The 21,883-nt window shown below is 33.4% G+C and overlaps 2 protein-coding genes across 4 annotated transcripts; one reads left to right on the forward strand and one right to left on the reverse strand.

The window, feature by feature from the left end:
- Window positions 1–2,805: 2,805 nt before the first annotated feature.
- On the reverse strand, window positions 2,806–5,564 carry LOC147395317 (putative xyloglucan endotransglucosylase/hydrolase protein 32). Its single transcript, XM_086450766.1, has 4 exons — window positions 5,273–5,564; window positions 5,051–5,151; window positions 4,429–4,646; window positions 2,806–3,455 (listed from the first exon to the last, which is right to left on the reverse strand). Exons 1-4 carry the CDS (start codon window positions 5,460–5,462, stop codon window positions 3,086–3,088), a joined length of 879 nt encoding a protein of 292 aa, XP_086306892.1. The 5' UTR covers window positions 5,463–5,564; the 3' UTR covers window positions 2,806–3,085.
- Window positions 5,565–16,524: 10,960 nt separating this feature from the next.
- Window positions 16,525–21,686, forward strand: LOC147395318 (uncharacterized). 3 transcript variants are annotated; one of them, XM_086451155.1, is made up of 6 exons: window positions 16,525–16,743; window positions 19,470–19,570; window positions 20,241–20,498; window positions 20,911–20,998; window positions 21,091–21,157; window positions 21,247–21,686. In XM_086451155.1, the coding sequence occupies exons 3-6, from the start codon at window positions 20,384–20,386 to the stop codon at window positions 21,298–21,300; spliced, it is 324 nt and encodes a 107-aa protein (XP_086307281.1). In that variant the 5' UTR covers window positions 16,525–16,743; window positions 19,470–19,570; window positions 20,241–20,383; the 3' UTR covers window positions 21,301–21,686. The 3 variants fall into 3 exon arrangements, with proteins under 3 accessions (XP_086307281.1, XP_086307283.1, XP_086307282.1); XM_086451157.1 differs by having other exon boundaries at window positions 19,482–19,570; XM_086451156.1 differs by lacking the exon at window positions 19,470–19,570.
- Window positions 21,687–21,883: the final 197 nt, after the last annotated feature.

The following is a 21,883-nucleotide window of genomic DNA, read 5'->3' on the forward strand; positions in this document are numbered from 1 at the left end:
GGATAAGAATTTGATGATGGGATCCTAAGGCTTTGATGATGATGGGGAGGAGATTCTAACTCTATATAGTAGGTAGTTTTAGCATTGAAGCATATCTTCCGAACTGCTTATAACCTAACAATGCATAATCAAATCCCCCCTCCTATATAAGGCCAAAAGAAGAAAAGGGAGGGAGAGAGAAAGGATAACTACATGTGCTAACCCTATCTGTTTGTCTTTAGAAAAATTTGATCCATTTTGAATATTTTAGTTACAACTCATAAAGTTCAAAAGCAGGACCCCACACACCCATTCCAACATCTTCTCATTAAGCTTTGCATTATTGATTCATAAAGCATCCTTCATAATGTCCAAAAGCCGTCTTTGATCAGAAAGAAAGAAATATTTCTTTGTTCTTTTAACAGTATAGGAAGTTCAGTTTGGTGAGTTGGTAACGTTTGTCAATTTTATGTTTAATATTTGTCTTCATAAATCTTAAAAGAAAAAAAAAAAACTTTATTTGTTTAATTTACTAGAAAATTCGTTGAGCCTTCGCTCTCAGAAGTATAATAAAACTAGAGTGAAAGCCACCACAATTAAGCATCGGAGGTGGAAGGGACAACCTAAGGAAATGACTATATCCAAGGGCCCAAATGGGTATCCAAGCAAAAAAATCACCGTAGAGTCTTAAGAAAAGAGAGTTAGGAGCCTTAAAATAAGGGTACCAAAGTGAGTCACTACAGAATAGGTCACCACTAATGGCCGATGCAGAGCATGGTGGCATATTACAACCCATAGAGAAATTGGTTTAAACTTTCCATACCAATAACATCTAGGTGCTTTTTGGTTTCTTGATTGGATACATAACAACCCATAAGACAAATTGACTTGGTTTGTAGTTAATCAGATTCACATCTTCTGAGAGCAAAGGCTCCACGAATTTTCTAGTAAATTATACTAATGATAAAGTCCCTAGGTAGACATTTCCTCAATCTGCTTTATTCGTGGTCTGAGCTTGAGAAGTAGTGTCAACTCTATACCTAGTGTCATGAACCGTACCAATACACCGAAAACACATAGGTATGAATGACGTAGAAACTTCAGCCTAGATCTCTTTGGTGTCCCAAAAAAAGGTTTTTGTGCCGGTTTGTCCAAGTTTTCATTGGCAGAGGTAGATTCATTAAGCCAATGTCAAATAATTGAGCTAAATTATCCCTCTCGACGATTGATGATGGTGATGAACATGATCAAAATACCCATAATCAAATGGAAATAACAACGTTAATGTATCGTACAATAATTTCTCTTCAATTGTAATAAGAATATTATTATTACTTTTTAATTTGCTAGGCAGAATATTATGGTAATTATAAAGAAATTTTACATAAAATATTCACAGATGAGAAAAAAAAAAGGGATTTTACTTGGAATAATGCTGAAATGACCACAAGACTTGAAAAGCATCTATGGTTCCCATACACTTTCAAGTCGGGGGGTGTGATGTGAGGTCTAATCTTGAGGTCACTCCAACATTTACATTTTGAAAGAAGAAATACCCAATAAAATAGTGAACAAAAATATCACAACTAAGAATTACCCTCTTAAAAATATGATTGCCCTAGATTATGACACAAACATTTTACTCATTGGTTGTATTAAAAGTATATCTAAGTAATTGTCCCACAAAACTTTCTTCTAGTGGGAATTATAGTAAGTGATAAGATTGATATTAGAAGATGCATGGATTATTAGACAACCAGTCTTTCCCCACTTTTTGGCATCATGAGAAAGAGATTTTTAGAAGAATCTTTAAAAAAATTGCTTTTTCATGAAATGACCATTTAAAATATCATTTCTATTTGAATTTTTCTAGTAAAGTTTCTCTTTAGTTCTTCCAAAAAAACTATTAATTTTGTCATTTAGCTGTCATTTTTCTTTACCTCAGTAAATTTTCTATATCCCATTTGATGTAATCAAACTTGCAAAACAAACAAAATATAGTCTTTAAAGTTAACAAAATAAATTTCCTTGGAAAATTTGATTTGCGCATATTTGTTTTGATACTTCTTGTGAAATTTGAAAGGACATTTTTCCACCCAAAGAATGATTTTCCATGGGATAAGAAAATTTGAGACCAACTCTCTCAAATTGATCGCCAACCAAGTTTTGATAAACTTTTCTTTCAAATAAAATAAATAAAACTTGAAATTCTTTAAAAGAATTCATCATCTGATATGGTTTGTGGAGCATGATGTACCAGTCAGCTAGGAGTATTGTTCATCATTTCCCAAGACTATTTTTATAATTTCATTAGTGTTATAAAAATTCTTAATTATGTTTTTTGGGGGTATATATTTTTATTTTATGTGAAATGGTGTAATCTGTAATTGTGAATTTTTTCTTTATAGTGGAATCCATGTGATTTATAGTTTGGATGAACTCAAGGAAATTTATTCCTTTAAAGCTGAGATAATATGACGTCCCCCCTCTGACACACACCCCCTTACATCCCTATCAGAGGATTGGAGATCATTTGCCTTGGGATACACAAGAAAATATTTATGATTATGCATATCTCAAAGCAAATGATCTACAGTTTTGTGATGGGGGCATGCTTAAGACAGGGGCGTCAGAAAATCATTATTCCTTCATTTATTGGAATTTTTTTGAAAAATAAAAAAAAATTAGAGAAAACAATGAAGTTCCAATTTCCAAAAGGCTTATATATATATATATATATATTTTCTTGCTGTTGCATAAATTCTCCTTCTCATTTTGCAAAACTCTTTATCTTCACCAACTTCTGTGGTATTAAATGCACTCACATACAAATACAAGACCCTTTATTTAGAAATGACAATTGAAGACACTCAATCCAACCCAATCTCTTTTGTTTCATCACCCCATCTTCCTTCTCTCTTTTTATTTGAACTGATGTACATCACCAACTACTTCATATAATAAAAACAAATAAAAATTTCAAATCTTGGAGGCTTGGAAGCTCAACTACTCTTGATTACAAGTGGAACCCATCTCAAGACTCTCCAAGGGCTTATAAGAGAAGTAAAGAAATTGAGTGATCTTATGTGCATGGCTATTGTTGACTTCAATTAAGCCAACACTCTGGTGTTTGGGAATGATCTCTCTTGGAGTCCTTGCAATAGTCATAAACCACATAGTTCCTCTGAGCCCATTGCATGGCTGAATACTGTTGACTGCTCAGGCCACCGGAGGGGGATGGCGAGGCTGAAGCTGGTCGGCATGAGGCCGGTGCGTTGGCGGAGCATCCACTTATTTTGAAATTAGTGTACTTACCGACAAACGGTTGGTAGTTATAGTCGGCCTTGTATTTCCCATCTTCAGTGGCCCACGGTGAAGCATCCCATATTGATCCATATACCCACATTGGTCTTTGGGGAAAGGTGGCGTCGCTCTTCTTTGGGTACCTTCTTATGGGAATGTCGTCCACCAAAAATCTGAACCCATGACATAAAACAATTACTTGTTAGACACCTTGCCTACCATCACACAAACATATATGGATACAAAATATATATTTTAAATTTAGGTTTCTTATTGGTGTAGACCATCCCTTTTGAGTATGATCTACATACAAAAATTTGATGGTTTGATAGAGGGACTTATATATAAACAGTTTTTCAAATCAAAGTAAACACAAATTCAAGCATATGAGATTGAAAGGAAAAAATAATGTCCATTATTGAGCCCCATAGATATACTGTTAGAGTTATTTTATGATTAAAAAAGAAAGACAATGGTGGCCTACCATTAAGCCACATTAAGTCTTTTCAGACCATGATTGAAAGTTAAAAAATAAAGATTAGAGAAGATTTGAATTACTAATTTGTTTCAAAAGCTTATATTGCCACACCAATTAAGAAAATTATATATGACCCACCAAATAAAGATAATAGACAATTGTAAAAAGGAAATTTTTTTTGGATAGAAGGAAAATAATAAGAGGAAAAAAGAAACTCATCCTGCTTAAGCAATCCTACAACAGCCAACTTTCGATTTCTTCTTCGAAAGGGAAAAGTTTATTTATAGAATAAGAATAATAAGAAATGGAAAAAAAAAGGTGTTGATCGTAAAATTGAATAATTATCTGCTCACCATACATATATATTTAAATTGGGGTATTATAAAAATGTTGGTGTGACAACATAAGCTGTATTAGTTTTTATATTTTTGTTAAGGGCTTTCTTTTTAAAGTAAGGTATTCTTTTACTATTTCATCCTTGTCTTGGGAATTGTGAGCTTATACTAAATCTTCCCCTTTTGATAGATGTTTGGCCACTTATTAGTAATTTTTTATTTAATTAATAAAATAAATTCATTATAGTAGAAAATAATAGTATAGTCCTGATAATAGAGTTAATTCATATATACTATATGGTAGCATCTTGGGGTTGAATATTCACAACTTACATGATCTCATTAGGATTCCATAGAATTGCATAGTTGTGAAAATTTGCTGTAGGATCAAACCATAGATGAAACTTCATCTCCCTTCCTATAATCCTTCCATCTCCACTTCCTTTGACATATACGTTTGTCTGCAAGGTGTAAGGCTTCCCCGGTGTTGTTCCAAGGAACTCGATATCAACTTCATCGTGATTACCTGGATGTTCTTCATTGTTTGAAAGCTGCCATTACCCAATATTTGAAAAATAAATAAATAAATAAATAAAAATTTATATAACACCATAAGATAATTGATCACTAACTTGTATTAATACATACTTATAAGTTGTATTAATACATACTTATATACGTAATTTCTATACATACATACATACAAATACATTTTTTTTTAATTATTATAAGCAAGCTAGCAGTTAGTATTTAGTAGGTGAAAACGGTTTTGAACCCAAGTCGTATCAACACTCACAAACTTTAACCAACTTAGCAAACTCACACCTTCGTATGTACCAGTACGTACGTATGCATACATACATACATACATACATATGTACAAACGTACATACGTACATACATGGACAAAGAAGAATGATCTCAAATAAATCATGATCACTAATCCAATTCTCACATAGAAAGATGTAATCACTCCTGCAGTATAACCAGTTTGAAGCTTGATTGCTGCACTGAAGTACCCAGATCGAAACGGATAAATTGACTTGAACCCACTTCCTGATTTTGAAAAATCAAGCAAAAAAATGAATACAAAATAAATAAAATCTCAGATACCCATCAAGAAATTTAAAGAGTTACACTAATAAGAATAAATATATAACATGAAGCGAAGCTCAACCTGAGCTACTATCAAGCCAAATGGTTACTGTGTTTTGATCTAGTCTCTGATGCTGAGGACCCCACAGATTTCTATAGCCTTGATTAAAGGCTATGGTCCTAAAATTGGAACTTGGGAAGTAACCAGGTGAAGCCTGAGCATTACTTGAAGGAATCATGAATATGATACAAAGAATGAGTAGGAGAGACATGTTTGAAGAGAAACTGTGAAGAAATTTGGATGATTGTGTGGTTAAATGCAGTGTGTGTGTATGAGAGAGAGAGAGAGAGAGAGAGAGGAAGGCAAGTAGGTTGTGAAAGAGTATGGCAGTAAAGTTGATATAAATAAGGAGATTAGAGGGCCCACTATACAAGGAAGGTGATAAGGAGGTTGATGGGGGAGTTATGCATGGAGACAAAATCAAACTGTTGATGATACATATATGGGGAAAAAGTATCTAGCGTTTCATAACTGATTATTTGCTAAAGTAACAAATAGAAAATTATTTTAACTTTTCTATTACAATTCTTTATGTCAACTTTACTTCATAAGGTCATGGAGACTCATGGTCATGGAATTTGTTCAAACTTCTAACCATGGTTTTCTAAAACTTCTAGTTGTTCAAGGTGCCTCAGCCCAAAACTAATTGAAATTAATTTGCACAGAAAATTGTCTAGTCAACTAATAAATTCATGTGAGTGAGTTCGAAATATGGGTGTGTCTTTAATTTGTATCCATGTTTGTGTGATTCTACAAAGGAAAATGCTGGAATGACACAAACGGAGACACAAGGGTAACACAAATGACATGGTGGCACGCACATAACCATAGATGCTTTTTACTCGTATCTCGTGGAAAAACATCTATGGTAATATGCACACCACCAAGTCATTGTGTCACCCCTGTGTCTCGATCCCTTTATGTCACCCCAGCACGACTCTTCTGCAAATGAGATGGACATGTGATGAAGCAGACATCATTGAAAGCACCATGCATTTCTGTCGAATCATTAAAGCTACCTTGAAATTTACCTGTATATGTCACTTTTACCATCTCTGCTTTTCTTCCTCTTAAATATGTCAGATTCCTTACCCATGGCCCTTTTTTTTTATACAGAGATGTGGGTCAGATTCCGATGGCTCATTATTATTATCCGACATGTGATAAAAAAAAAATGTATTGAATTTGAACCTCAAAGATATATGAGACTGGACCACCAATCTATATGGACAGCATGGACCTCAGCCGTGAACATGGTCAGTTGCCACATGAATGAAGATCACAAAATTTGAAGAACTCAAAAATAATGAAATAAATGGTATTTTTTCACCTGAATTAATAATTTTTTTTTTTCCAAATCTAATCTAGACAATAAACTTTAAGGGATTGAGGTTTCATTTAGATAATAATCCTCGTGATCTAAATGAGGACCTCGATCCAAGTTCTATATGATCCATCGGCCCATATAACATAGTAGCTATGACATTCAGGTTTGGTATCATTAAAAGAATGTCTCGATAATACTTTCAACCCAAAGACAAAGGGTTGTCGGCCTTGATTATTCTCATGATATAGGAGGGTATCTAGTGAAAAAATAAAAGCTCGTACATCAATCAACTTAATTTTTATTTCCTTCACTTTTAACAATTTGAAGACTGCTTGACTTTGGGCACCCTTTTGGTTTTTAAAGAAAGAAAATAACTCCAATTGATTTAGGGGAAGATTGGTGCTCCCATGGTGCCATTAACTTGGAGTCAACCATGCGATGTAAGACTCCATGGTGATACAGTGGGTTTATTTTTTTGCGTTGGATTATAGTGTGTCTCTTTTATGTCTTATTCCAACTGTGAATCATATTTGATCATTCAACTCTATTTTAAGTCATATCTTGATTATTTATGAGATATTCTATTGCCACACCAACTTGTGCTAATGCCACCCAATTCAAATGTAAATCACCAAAGAATTACGCACGTTTGGGGTGGCGTTGGCAAAAGTTGGACTGGCAATAGAATCTCTTATTATTTACCAACAATATTTTTAAATACGTGGACTTGCATCAACGCATTCTCATTGGTCATGATTTAATTGGTCTATTGTTTATGCTCACACCATATCAATTGTTTTCTTATTTATTTCATCTCTAAGTTTCTTTAGATACACTCGTTTATAATTTTGTCCATTTACCATTCATCCATCTAATATTGTGAAAAAATGTATGTTTTAATTTTGGGAGATAATACCCCCAAAATTAATCTCTCTCTACTTCTAATTTCATTAATAATGATTCCATGGTCACTCCTTAATCAGTTTTTTTGTTTAACCACCACTAAACTTTACTATTATAATTAGAGAAGTGGTGGATTAGAAGTGGTTCAACTCTAAAATTTGGATCTTAGAAATGCCCCGGTCTTTACATTTAAACTTAATACAATCAGGGTCATTTTAACTAAAAATCAAGAAAATTGCAACCCACGAGACTACAACCCTATAATCTCGTTGATTAATTTTCAGAATTACAAAATATCATTTTTTCACTATTTAATCTTCAAAAACCCTTTAATCCATACTTTAAATTACAAATAAGCGCTTTTGACACATGTGCTGTGCGTTTGCACATGCCACCTTCTATTAAATAATAGAACCGATTTCTTGGTAATATTTATTCCTCATTGATTTTATCCAATGTATGAGATTTAACATATTCTAAATCTTCTCCACATAACAATTGGCTGATTTGCTAGAGGTGTGCCTTTTCATTAACCACATGCTAATGCCTAATCGTGTGCTAATCCCCAATCATATGAACCGATTGATTAACGTTCTCTAAGTTCCAGACTCATCTTCGATTCTCTCTTTATATTGGTTCGGCCTTAGAGTTTTAATGTTTAATGGAGATCACTTCAATTCAAAATCCTTTTATTGATTTCTCTAGAATCATTAAATATTATTGGGGTGCCGTGAAAATTGAAGGCTTAGAGTTCCTCTTTTACTAGGATTTCTATCCATCATCAAGGTTTTCTATCAAAACCATATAAAGTATTTCTATTTTCTAATTCGAATTGAGATAAACTTTTATTATTGACATTTCTATAATAATAAAATCATTGTAAAATGTAAAATCATGTAGGTCAATGAGGCACGAGAAAATCATGATCTTACCTTTCGCCCTTAAGACGAAGAAGGTATGTTGAAAAATCTGGGAGGCAAGGAAGTAGTAGACATTAAGAAGAGGAGACAATGTCCCCCTCTTGGACTTAATACCTAATTCCGTGAACTATATAATGAGTCTATAATTACTGCATGTCTATTCTTCCACTGGTAGGTCCACATAAAGATAAACGTTTGATTGACGTTTCAACAAAGAATAATGCTGAATTGGCTTCAAGATTGTAACTCACATCACACATCTTACTGTTAAATTTTATGGAACCATTCGATGAAAAGCATCTATGGTTGCTATACACTTTCACGTCAGGATGTGCGATGTGAGGTACAATCTTGAGGTCACCCTGGTTTGCTAATCAGTTCGATTCTTGAAACGTTTGTAATTAATTAATAATAATATAATATAAAATAAATTTTTATTTATTTAACAAATAGCAAAATCTATGCAATGATAAGAACACTTGGATGGTGAGAACTCTTTACTGAACTCCCTTAGATTTTGAGGTAGTGGGTTCAAATCAAGCTTACCCATAAAAAATAAAAAAAATAAATAAATAAAAAAAACTTAGATTTTATTTATATATATATATTTTTTAAGAAAAGTTAATTGGTGGCACAAAAAGATCTTCACATTATTATAGAGAACTTATATTACCACACCAATTGTTATTATTACACATCAAAATCATATGATTAAACAGATATCTAAGGGCATAGGGATAATTTTTCTTTATATTTTACCATATATATCCACCCCTTATCTTCTTTTTCAAATCCACATTAAACTAATGAGGGGGATAGCACAAGGGAGTATCGATAGAAGTCGATACATGAATCCTAGATCTAGACTGTAAGTTATTAATCACAAATCCTTGGGATGGCAAGGATGGCATCGATCGGATTAGGGATTGGTATTGTAGTATTCCTATGGATCAAAGTCACGCGTGTTCTCCCTCCATGCCATGCACTGAGGGTGCATGATCATACCTTCCCAATGGGAGGATTCAGATCCGGACCTCATTGGATAGATTTGCATCGCTACGGGCTGCTTGATGCACAAAGGTTGGCCGAATAGTGCTCTATCATGTGGCGTTGTAGTGCATTACAAGCAATGGTGCATTAAAACACTAGAGATGGCTTCGATATGGCACACTAACATAAACCTTAACTTCTTACAAGATTACATTCGATGATTAATGGACTCTGATCAAGATAAATCAAACTTTGCAAATATAACCGTTTTCGTTAAAAAATATTAATTACAAAATCAGGTAAATGGCCATTTTTGAAAATATAAGAATAAAACATGGCTGATTCAATAATTTGGGCATAATAAAATAGCTTTTAAAAAAAAAAAATCCATATAGAAGAGGATTTTCGTTATGGTACTATCAACTTGATATGGATGTCGTACGGAAATTATACAAAAATAGTCATTAAATATGTTATTTGGTGGACGATGACTAAAGAAAAAATAATTTAATAGAACAGTTGCTTGGTCAATTTCTGGACCAAAAATTTGGACAAAAGGGTTTGATGAACTGTTGTGTCGGCCATTAATGGATGGAATGCGTGAGATGCTCTTACCCATGTGGATTAAGAAACTCAAGGTCGTTTACGTACAGAAGTCCACTTAAATGGGTGGCATGGTGGGTCCTCCCAATCAACTGTTATGCATGCCATGAGATTCCTATTATGTCATTGGAAACAATTTAAAATAATAAATTATTTCTCTTAATCAAATATAAATATGGATAATTAAAATATTACTTTATTTTATTTTAAGGAAAAATCTCATAAGAAAGAAACAAGATACATGAATAACGTCGGCATGATAATCCAATAGTAGAAATTTCATATTAAATCGTAGCGTCATCATCAACATTGTCAAAAAAATTTGATGATGACTACACGAATCTTGTTACGTCATATTCTATCCAAATCCATATTTTATGTTATTGTCAGTTTGTTATTATCTGCTCTTATAATCTTAAGAATAATGATGCATTGATCACGACTCTAGTCTTAAGGGAAAATTACTTAAAAGACTCTGGTAGAGGGATTTTTTTCTAAATAATCCTTAATTGGTGAACTTGACACTAAGTAATTTTTCTTAATCTTAATCTACGTTTCCATGTACACCCCCCCCCCCTCTCTCTCTCTCTTAGAATCTTCATCTCGCACATTTGTCATAATTGAGGCAAGAATCGGTTTTGTTGCATACGATCAAATCATCTTAATCGATTTTCTAGCAGTTTATCAATTATTTGAGCTATTCTTGTAATACCCAAAGCTTGCTAAAAGAAATGTGCAGGTCTCCTGAAATTCTGAAACTATAGATCAATTGTGAAATCTTCTATATATAGAAATGAGAATCACAGATACAACTTTGAAGAAAATGTGAGACCTTTTGAGATGATCTCAAGAAGATATGCAAGAAACATATGGGAAGCAAACAAATTTTGAAGATCAACCCTAGCGACAAATAAAAGACATGCATGCATACGTAAGCAACATCCATGAAGATTAGGAAAAAAGATTTGCAATTAAAGCAAATACATCTAATTGATGTACAATGGTAGGTTTAGGATGTGGAGTAGATGGAAATTATATTTTTTAATTAATTGTTTTCAGGGTTGATTATGAATACTTGGGTTTTTTTTTTAATGACTTTTTTGTTTCTTTGCTAACCGTTAATGATTTTATTCATTAAAGAAGATAATCCTCTCTTTTTCAAAGAGTAAAAATACTTTTTAGAAAATATTTTGGTGAGACGTAGATGCATGGATAAATGATCGTGGTATATTTATTATATGCACTTAGTTTAAGTCACTTTCAATTAAAATTTGGTTCCATTCAAGCTTGATCCACTAACAAAAAAAAGAAAAAAAAAAAACAATATCACTTTCAACAATGTTTTGATAGAGTACTAGTGCTTTATTATTTTGCCAATTATCTTAGATGGGTGGATAATAGCTTGGGACGGAGCCAGAATTTTGCCCGGGCAACTAAGAGTGAAAAAAAAATTGTTAGGGGCAATAGCGACGTATTTTTTTATCCGTTACCATTATCTATCGTAATAGCTCATAAGTCCATAGACTCTGAAAATTCTGGGTTGGAGGGGGGCAAGTGCCCCCACTGTAAATCAGCCCCTGATAATAGAAAATCGTTATACAAAGGTTTTCATCACAATTTGTGAAGAGGAAAATTATTTGAAACAAGAGGAACAAAAGAAGATAGGCAAAAAAACTAAATGCTTACCGTACCTTCAGACGGACATAACCTTGTGACATTAAAAAAAGTTTATGACGAGCGCTATGATTAAAATGATGATTGTTGGCAGTTGGGCACATTTAATGATCGTAACAAAAAAAAATCCATTTCGTGTGTCAAAAGGTACGTTTTGGATTACGATTTCAATTTGAAGTAATTTTTGCTTTAAAGTATTTTGGAATAGTTTGAATTCGAATTTATTTTAGAAAATCATTATTAAGTATTCATTTCTGAAGTTAATATGAATGTTTTAGCTAACTTAATTTTTTTTATACTAGTTTTAGAAAGTTGATTATTTAGGATAAATTTTACTATTTTTGGGTAAGTAAATATAATACTAATTATAAATTTTAAAGTCTATTTAAAGTATTGTGAGAGATGTTTTACTAAGACTAATGATAATCAGACTCGAAAATTATCACTCGGTCGATGTGGCAAGTGCACAGATATTACAGGGAGAATGATCTACGATTTTGTGCACTTGTCATGTTGACCAAGTACAGATAGAATGAAAATTTTCGAGTGAGAATATTGTGACTCTTTTATTAATTCAAATTATCAAATGAATTTCAATTTGTTTTAGATAATTACTTTCTCTTATTTTCTCTGATGGATTGAAGGTTTACTTTCTCTTATTGTTTGCTTCTAGGTTTGGGTTTGTATTTTAGTATAAAAGATGGTGGTTTTCTTTCTTTATCAGGCAACCTCTCTCTCTCTCTCTCTTAAAAATCAAGTACCCATAGTTTCTTATGTTACATTGTGATTTAGTCAAAGGGCTTCATGATTGTTGAAAAATATCTTCAAGGACAAAAAAAATATGAAAAGATTGTTTTAATAAGTTTGGTAGGTCAGACTAATCGTGAAAAAATAACACCAAGAAATGGGTTAATCATCTCTAGGGGGAGAGTCAGAAAATAATTTCCCAACAAGAAGGAAAATTAGCTTTGGGTGGGTAAATGACTTTCTTAGGAATGCACAATCATAAACTACAAATCACATTTTCTAAGGAAAACCATTTTCCTATTGATTTTCCCAGCGCTATCAAATAGACCACATGTATGAATTTGCTTGGGAAAATCAGTGAAGAAAATATTTTCACTAAAAAAATTCAATTTCTTCCTCATGTATTGCACATTTTTGAAAGAAAATATTCTTCGACTAGAATTCCTCGGAAAATAATTTGCTAAATAAGGTGGGAAAATACGAATGCTTTTATCTCATGATCCACCCCAACCCAAACACTATTTTTTTTTGAGAAAAATTGTATTTTAAAAGAAATTAATTTTTTCTCTGCAATCATGCTAACCCTAGTAAAAAAGTAATTGATAAAAATCAAGGAGAAATGAAAATCGAAAGGAAGAAGAAGAAATCTAGAGAGGAGAGAGTGTGGCGTAGTGTGGGAGTGTTGTCAATGAATGAATACGGGTCGATTTAGTAACAATCAAATAAGAAATCGACCCAAGACAATTTGAATTGGACATTCTTTGTCAGATTGGATTTTATTGGATCTCAATATTAAGATCCAATCCAATCGAATAGCAATCAAAACAAATCAATTAGATATGTATAAAGTCTAAATAAACATCATATGAATAGGACTTGAACGGTATCCAAAATCAATCCAATAGGTTATCAATTGGATCCTTACGGGAATCCAAATTAATCCTCCATCCAGATATGAAGTTAACGGATCGGGATGGAGAGAATTTCAGGAATATGATCCAATATATCCATTAAAAGTCCAAGTCAGTGCCCTAATTAGGTTTTGAATACTTTATGGATTCTCAACAAGGGTGACTTTGGCATGTAAAATCTTAGAACCGACTGAATAAGAAATTTGAGAGAGAGAGAGATGTGAAAGAGAAACCCATTCAAAGAGATCCAACTACTCCCTATGTTGAATTAGAAGGAGTAGGTATTTGAAGTCAAATAAATCTAGCTAAATGGGTATAAAAAATTTCCATTTTTATCACACATACATACAACTTCATTACCGACATATTTTGTTGTTCCCATTAATTAAATGTTGGCCTACTTCCAACTTCATTTCACATCAAATATTAGGCCTTTGACACAACTTCAACCACCACATTCCACAATCCACATTTTTCAGTTGCGAGACTTTTGAGTCTCATGTACTGATCTGAGCCTCTCTCTCTCTCTCTCTCCTCTCTCTTTTTACCTATTAAGGTAATTAATTTGTAGCATGGTTTTACAACTTCACGACTCAAATCGACTCGACTCAGATGCCCTCGACTCATAAGTTGACTTGAATAAGTTAAATTAAAAAAATATTAAGTATTGGTATCAAATAACATCAAAATCCAATCAAGTTAACTCGGCTAAGTTTCAAGTGGATTCAATTTGTTTTGAAACTATGGATTGTAGGACTTCTTTATTCTCGAACAATAATTTGATGTACAATGTCAAATGTATGATTTAGATTGGATTAGACAAAAAACACAGGTTTTCTGAGGACTGTCATAGATTGTCTAAGAGAGCTCTATAGGAGGGATATCTTTCCATCTTAATCTTACATTAGACTTGTGCACCAAACATTGTTTAGGAGACTAGAATTTTCGTCCTTGGAGACTAAATTTTGAGAACTTTTTTGGGTAATTGTAGACATACCTTTTGTATTTTGGTGAATATTTGAGATACCTCCCTATGTTTCAAATTGATGGCACATCCCTTGCCCTTGATTTTCTACGAGAGTCTTAAAGAAAATGATTAAGATAAATTACTCATCGTCAACCTCATGCCAAAAACACTTGACTTTCCCAAAAAGAAAAATCATTTAATTTTGATTAGGTACTCTTTTCTCTCTCTTGTTTTTCTTATAAATCGATGAGACGAAAATAAATCCTCAATGACTTTGTGTCCTAAAGATTCGAAAGTCGAAGAGCAATGGACAGTCCTATGTTAGGTGGGGTTTAATATAAAAACCCAATATTATAATTCATACCTAAGCCCATTATTATGATTTATTATCAAACTCAAATTTATTACATAATGCCTTAATTTTGCCGTCCAGCTCTTTTGTCACAACTATAAACTGCTTCTTACGTAACCGTCGAACTCTAGAAAAATCAAGAACACTGACATATAGTTGACATAAAAGGGAGCTCAACCGTAGCATACACCAATTCGATTTCCTTAGTGTCATGGGTTTATTGTATAAAATTCTAGACTTTAGGACGTGTAAATGATTTTTGACAAAAAATATTTCCTTCGAAAAATCAATTTTCACAAATGGTTTCATGAGGGATAACATCGACCCAGAACTATAGAGCTCCGCTTCCTAAGGAGTGGACTTGGCTATCTCACCAACCCTTGGGGGTTAGGATTTAAAAAATTAGTGTCGACGATTGTCTTTTTTATTTTAAAAGTGCTTTTGATGGGTGAGAAGTCAAAAACTCTCTCTCAAACATAACCAAGTGATTTTCTTCTAAGATCACATAACGGTACTAGTGGGATCGCATTCTGCACCCTCTTTAATTGGATTGTCCAATAAAAAAGCCCATTTACATGAGATGGCGCTTAAAAGCCCAAAAGATCACCTAGTCCATATAGAAAAGCCTATAGGCTAAAATAGCATCCCACAATAGTAGGGCTGCAACCTGGGCGGGTTGGAGGGTAAAACCAGGCTCAACCCAAGTAGCAAAACCCTCAACCTGACCATCAGGTCTAAGCTCACTAACCCAAGCTCAACCCGAGCTTGATCTTCTAAAATTGGGTTGAGTTCAGGTGAGCCCTTTCGGTAATTTTGGGCGGTTTGGTCGGGTTGAGCTCATTGAATAATCCTAATTTCATTATAATTAGCAAATAAAATTGATATTTTAAAAAAATACAAAAAAAACTAATGGTGAATAAATCACATGCAACCTTCAAATCTATCATTGAGAGAATATTTAGACAAACCATACTAAACCAAAGTTCACATTAATATTAACTAATTGTCCAAACTTCATAATAATAAGATTGAATTCCATTGATTTTTACCGAGAAAAAAAATGAAATAAAAAACTAAATAAAAATCTATAATAAATATGAAAATATTTATATATTAGTATATACCATCGGGTTCGGGTTGAGTCAGGTTGCTCGTAATATCAACCTGAGCTCAACCCGAATTGAAATTGCGTAGAGATATTCTAACCCAGGCTCAACTCATCTTCTACATAACTCGGACCAGACTCGCCCTTCAACCGGGTTGAGTTTGGGCTAGCCCGCCCAGGTTGTAGCCCTAAACAAGAGGAACACTGTTTAATTTATATTTTCCTTTCCCACGAAATTACCAAATTTTAGGGCTATCAAAATGGGGCTGGGCCACATTAATTGTTTGATTATAAAAAAGCCTTAAAACCTAATGGAAGACCTACCCGTTTAATGGTCAGTTCAGGCAAAATCCAAGCATGACCTAACCCGCAAGTATTTATCGGCCTATTTACAGGTAACAATATAACTCACTTTGGGCCAAACCATTCCAACTAGCCTAACTCCGAAGCCTCCGTCCCTAAACATGGACCTTGCCTAGTTTAGACCAATCAAATTACTAAACGGGCCTAGTATAATTGCCCAAATCCGATCCATGACAGTCTGGGCAGGTTGGGCCAACTAAAACCCAGCCCATTGATACCTTACCAAATTAGCTTATTTGGACAAGACTTCACGTTTTGATTATTATTTGACCAAAATACCCATCAAATTTCTATCATTTTTGAAGCTTCTTAAATATTGAATGAGGGTTTTATAGTAATTACGATTGATAAATATATATTTTTTATTTTAAATTTTTTGCCAATTTCATAGTCAGATGGCTTATCCAATCCCATATCCCCCAAATCGCATCAAATATTGAGCGACAAAAGCAAACAAAAAACCAGACAATGAAAAAATACGTTTTTTTTCGACAAACCAAAATCTAGAGATCACCTTCTCATCTCATTTCGACTCTCTCATCTGCTTTCCTCTAGAGACTTGGAATCTTCAGAGAGATTTCGTTCTATTTCCCTCCAACCCAAATGTTTCTGTGAGAGAATCGAACCAAGGTATGGGCTTTGAAGTCTCTTTCTTGCCTATTAAAGATGTCTTCATATCGTCTTGATTCCGAATTGGGTTTTCTTTGTTGATTGAATTTATTTGTTTTTATTGTTAAAACTCATAGTTAATCGAGAAAACAATGTTGGGTTTTGATTATATTTAGTTTCTAGATGAACATGATGTCTATTTTGGTGTTAATGTTCAATTGTTTGGGTTTGTAGTAGTTTTTTTTTTTTTTTAATTGTGATTTGTGATTCCTTCTTTGATGATCGAATTTATTAGCCTTTATTGTTAATCAAGAAAACAATATTGGGGTTTTATTTTATATATATATTAGAGATGGAAATGATGTATATTTTGGTGTTAATGTTCAATTGTTGTTAAATCTCATTGTTAATCACCAAAAAAATGTTGGGTTTTGATTATATTTGGTTTTTAGGTGGAAATGATGTCTATTTTGGTGTTAATTTTCAATTGTTTGGGCTTGTAGTAGTTTTTTTTTAAAGGTGTTTGATGTGATTCCTTCTTCTTTGATTATCTTCAGTTGATGTTGTTGTGTGGATTGAGTTATTAATTCCATAATACATAATTTTGTGGAACATAAAATACTTCTTTGAATCATACAAACTGAAAAAGATGGGATTTTTAAGTGTTCAGATGTGAAATTTTAGACTGTAAAAGTAATGCTTTTGGAATCTGTAAATCAGATCTGAAAAACAAAGAAAAACATAGCTAAAGATGGAAGAAGTTTGATACAAAATAAAATTGAACCAGCAAATAGATTGAAAATAATCTTCTAAAGTGGTTGAAATAAGAAATAAGCCATCAAATCTTGAGTGAACCGTCATTGAACGATAAGACTAACAAATGTTGATAAAACTCGAAAATCGATATAAAAAAATATTACTAATGAATTGAAGTCTCTTTACATGTGTTCTAGTAACATTTATTTATAAGAAAACAAATTCTTAAATCCTAGACTCCTAGTTCTCCATCAAAGTAATATAAATATTGTTTGAATTATAACTGAAGTACCCCTATTTTATGTATTTTTGTCCACCAAAACATTGGGATATCCCCAAAAGTCATTGTGGGATAGTTGTTGTAGATCACAACTAGAGGATTTGGAAGCTTCACAGTATTACTTGAACTACATTTAAAGATAAATGTAAACTATATATTATAGTTATTGACAATGTTGATGAAGGAGAATCATGGTGATCCATGTGGGTTGTCTGCAACTTATTTCATTAATCTTATGTGCTCAGTACTGTATCAAACCTTCTCAATTGGAAATAAATCGACCTCATCAAGTTAGGACACTTGCTGCTCTTCCCTTTAATTCCATGTATGTCTACATCATTATCAATTAGAATTCTTGAGTTTTTCCTGTAGTTATGACAATCCTTCCGATGAAATTGTATGACTGTGGACCCCTTCGGGATGTGTGTTCTCTGGGAGGTTTCTTGGCAACTCTTTCAATGCATGAAGCAACTATTCCTCAAAGTATTCTTTTCTTAGGCTATAAGGCTTCAAGGAGATGTCTTTTTTATTTATTTATAGGTAAACAGAATTAATTAAAGAAGAAGAGAGAACGTACAAAAGAGGGAGGACGAGATATCCAACCTGAGAAAAAGAAAAAAACAGTACAACAAACAAAACCAGCCCTACAAAAATTACTCCTCCAAATTACAAACTTTATCCCATCTTCCAAGAAAGTCTTCAAAAAACACCCTCTAAACACCTTAAAAAACTTACCCCAATAGAACAAAAGAGCAAACACTAAGATTATCGTACCACTAACATCTGTTTCTTTCCCATCAAAGATCCTTATATTTCGTTCCTTCCAAACGGCCCAACAAATAGCAAAGGGAGTGATGCTCCACAAGATCCTCTTTGCCTTATGAAAAGGGAAACCCCAATGCACCCAAACCTCAAACACGGTTCTAATCAGGCTAAGAAGACAACCGTAAACTCCAAATAACGAAAGAAAGTGATCCCAAATCTGTTTTGGGTAAAATGACAATGAAGAAGGATGTGATTTGAAGATTCCCCATTTGCTTTGTATAAGACACAAAAGTTTGGCGCTACCATTCCTCTCTTAATGATCTGGTCCAAAGTAGGAAGACGCCCAAAGCAGCGAGCCAGATAAAAATAGAGATCTTAGTAGGAGCTTTAGGAGCCCATATGGCTGTAACCGGAAATGCATCTCAATAAACTCCCCTAATGTTCCATTTCCCAATAATTGAACCCTCTCCTAAATCCGAGGTTGACAGGGCCTAAACAAAGTCTGCTACCCAGCAAACTGTCACTGCAAGCTGATCAAGTTTTAATTCTGACCCCAACTCTGAGTTATTATCTGAGTTCAAATCAATGTCCAGGTTTGGGTTCTTCATAAACAAAATAAGAGTGCTGATTTTGTAATTCAACCTGACAGGGTAACTCAAAAACTCATTGACATGGCAGTTGCAAGAACCGTAGATTTTTTTCCATCGGGATACACAACTGCGCATGTTTTATGGGGATGTGCAGTTGTGTATCCCGAGGGAAAAATCTACGGTTCTTGCAGGGTACACGCCAGTTGAGTTTTTGAGTTACCCTGTCAGGTTGAGTTACAAAATCATTACACAAAAAATAATGGTTATCAATTGGATTTTCAATCTTTCTTTATCTGCTCGATGAATTTGATATTGCTTCTGGGCTATGTTTCATGGACTCCTCTAAATGGGTAAAGTTTCCACATCAGACAATGTCAGATTCTAACACTCCAGGGCTCTTGTACGACACTGTTGAAGTTTTTCTTTCCTTGGTGAAGGATATTGATTAGCATTTATGGTATGTTTTGATTTCTACCCTTTGAACTGAAATTTTCTTTGTAGAAAATATAATTACTCTTTTTCTATAGGTAGATGGTAGATATGATAAGATATACCATCACATAATCTATTATTACGCATTAAATAAAAATAATTAATTATTAGAATTATTTCAAATATATAATGCCAGGTCCTTGAATCTTCTTTTTCAAGGTTCCCCGAATACGACATTAGTATCCATGCTAGACTCTGAAACTTGTATCTGTATCCATTCAACATAGTTTCTAAATATTGGAAATTAGTACTTTAACCACATGTCAGTTGATCTTTTCCAGATTACTGGGCTGTAAATATTGGATTAATCACACATTTTTTTTCAGTTTATGGGGCTATAAGTTTTGGAGGACCTATTTTGTTCCATTAAATTGTTTTGTCCCTACTTTTGAACAGTACTTGGTTGTGGTACTATTTAGTGTTTATCATAGTTTGGAACCTTAATATTGGTTCTGACGCCGAATCTTGTTTTGGTCATAACCAATGGAAATTCTGCCATCATTAGCTTGTATGAGGTTGATGTTTTTACTATCTTAAGATTGGTGATGGTATCAATGACACTTAATACTTCTAAATGAACTATGGTATTGTATGTGGCTGTTCTGCTTATGATGATCCTTTTTTTTTTTTTACAGAGAAGAGTGGGTGTGTTGGAGGTTTGGCCATATTATAAGTGACATCACCTGTTGAAATAACCTTGAGGAGACCACTAAGGAGGAGCTTAGGTCCACAAACATCAAGTTGTAAGTTAAGGAAATGTTCTTTCAGTCCAGAGAAAATGGAAAGCAATGTCGGCGATTCGCATTCCCATGGAAAGAAACCTTCTATGGGTTCTGAATTTACCATCGAAGCAAAAAGCCCCACTGAGAATGTTTCCACATTTCTCAACCATGGTATGTCCCTCTTCCACATCATATCATAATGGAAGTTCTCTATATGTGCAATTATGTATCACACAATATGCTAGATAAACATCTGTATTTACATGTATTGATATTGATAGTGTCAATTGTTGCATGTTCTTTGTAGGTTCTAGTAAATTAAATATTTTTTCTTTTCATTTTTCAATCATGGTAAAAACAAGTGTTATAATGGTAACAACCCTAAGTTGATTTATTATTTGTTTTATTATGTCATATAATATAATGCCCACTATTTTATAAAATTTGGCTGTTATTTCAATGTAACAGTCGTTATAATGTTGTTTTAGCATAATTCTTTTCAAAAATAACATATTTTGTCACATAATTTAACCTTGTATTATAATTTTTTTTTCTTGAGCTTCTTATGGTATTTATTGTGTAGGTGCAATAGCTTGGCACAAGATCAGAAGAGAGTGGCTTGGAGATCAATCTCAAAAGCTGAAAATAGTGCCAAAAGATCTACTTATAAAGTATGTGTCGTTGTATGTTACCATTATTTGTACTATGTTGGATGGTAATAGTGTCACTCCTGTATTGGTTAATTATTTTTCTTCTATTGTAGCTGGTCCATGACTTACGACGATCTGCTCTCCACTGGCGAACCTTTCGCTCAGAGAATCCCATTACCTGTAAGCTTTTATAAAGCCTTTCCTATCAATGTCTCTTATTTTAAGCACTGTTTAACACACTTGGCATTGATCATTCTGGATTTGTGCAGGAGATGGTAGATTTTTTAGTTGACATCTGGTATGATGACGGGCTCTATGATTAGAACCATAATGGGGAATTTCGAGATATGGCTGTAAGAATATTGCTTAATTTTGACTTCGGAGAGTGATTGGAGGATACCCATTGTAGCATTTAATCCACAAATCCATGTATATTGGAGTATTTTATATCCGGCGTTCTTATTCTTAACCATAGTAACTTCGGAAATTCTGCAAAACGATGTAATCATTAGTGTACTCTACAAAACATGTCCAAATCTTAATTTTTTATGTCAGGAGACTCATTGTCTTCGTTTAGAGACGCATATTGTGTTTTTATTGTCTTGTATGTGACATTGTAATGTAATTTATTTTTGTAAGTTGAATGTATTTTAAAAGCTAATCTGTTTAGCTTGAGATGAATTAAACAAATAGTGCTGGACTTTTGGCATGTTTTGTTGCAGTGTAAGTGAAGTTGATATCAATGACAAGAAGGGATGTCGAAATGGTCGTACGATGTTAAAGCCTCCACCTTTGGTCATACAATGCAGTTCTGAAAACTAGGGGTACAACTTGGTCCAGTTCGAGCCTGTCAGTTTGGTTCTGGATTACAAAAGTGCTGAATCGATCAATTTGGTTTGATTCTCA

The sequence above is a fragment of the Akebia trifoliata genome, chromosome 8 (genome assembly GCF_017979445.1).
Source record: "Akebia trifoliata isolate Shusen 1 chromosome 8, ASM1797944v1, whole genome shotgun sequence".
NCBI classification, from domain to species: Eukaryota; Viridiplantae; Streptophyta; class Magnoliopsida; order Ranunculales; family Lardizabalaceae; genus Akebia; species Akebia trifoliata.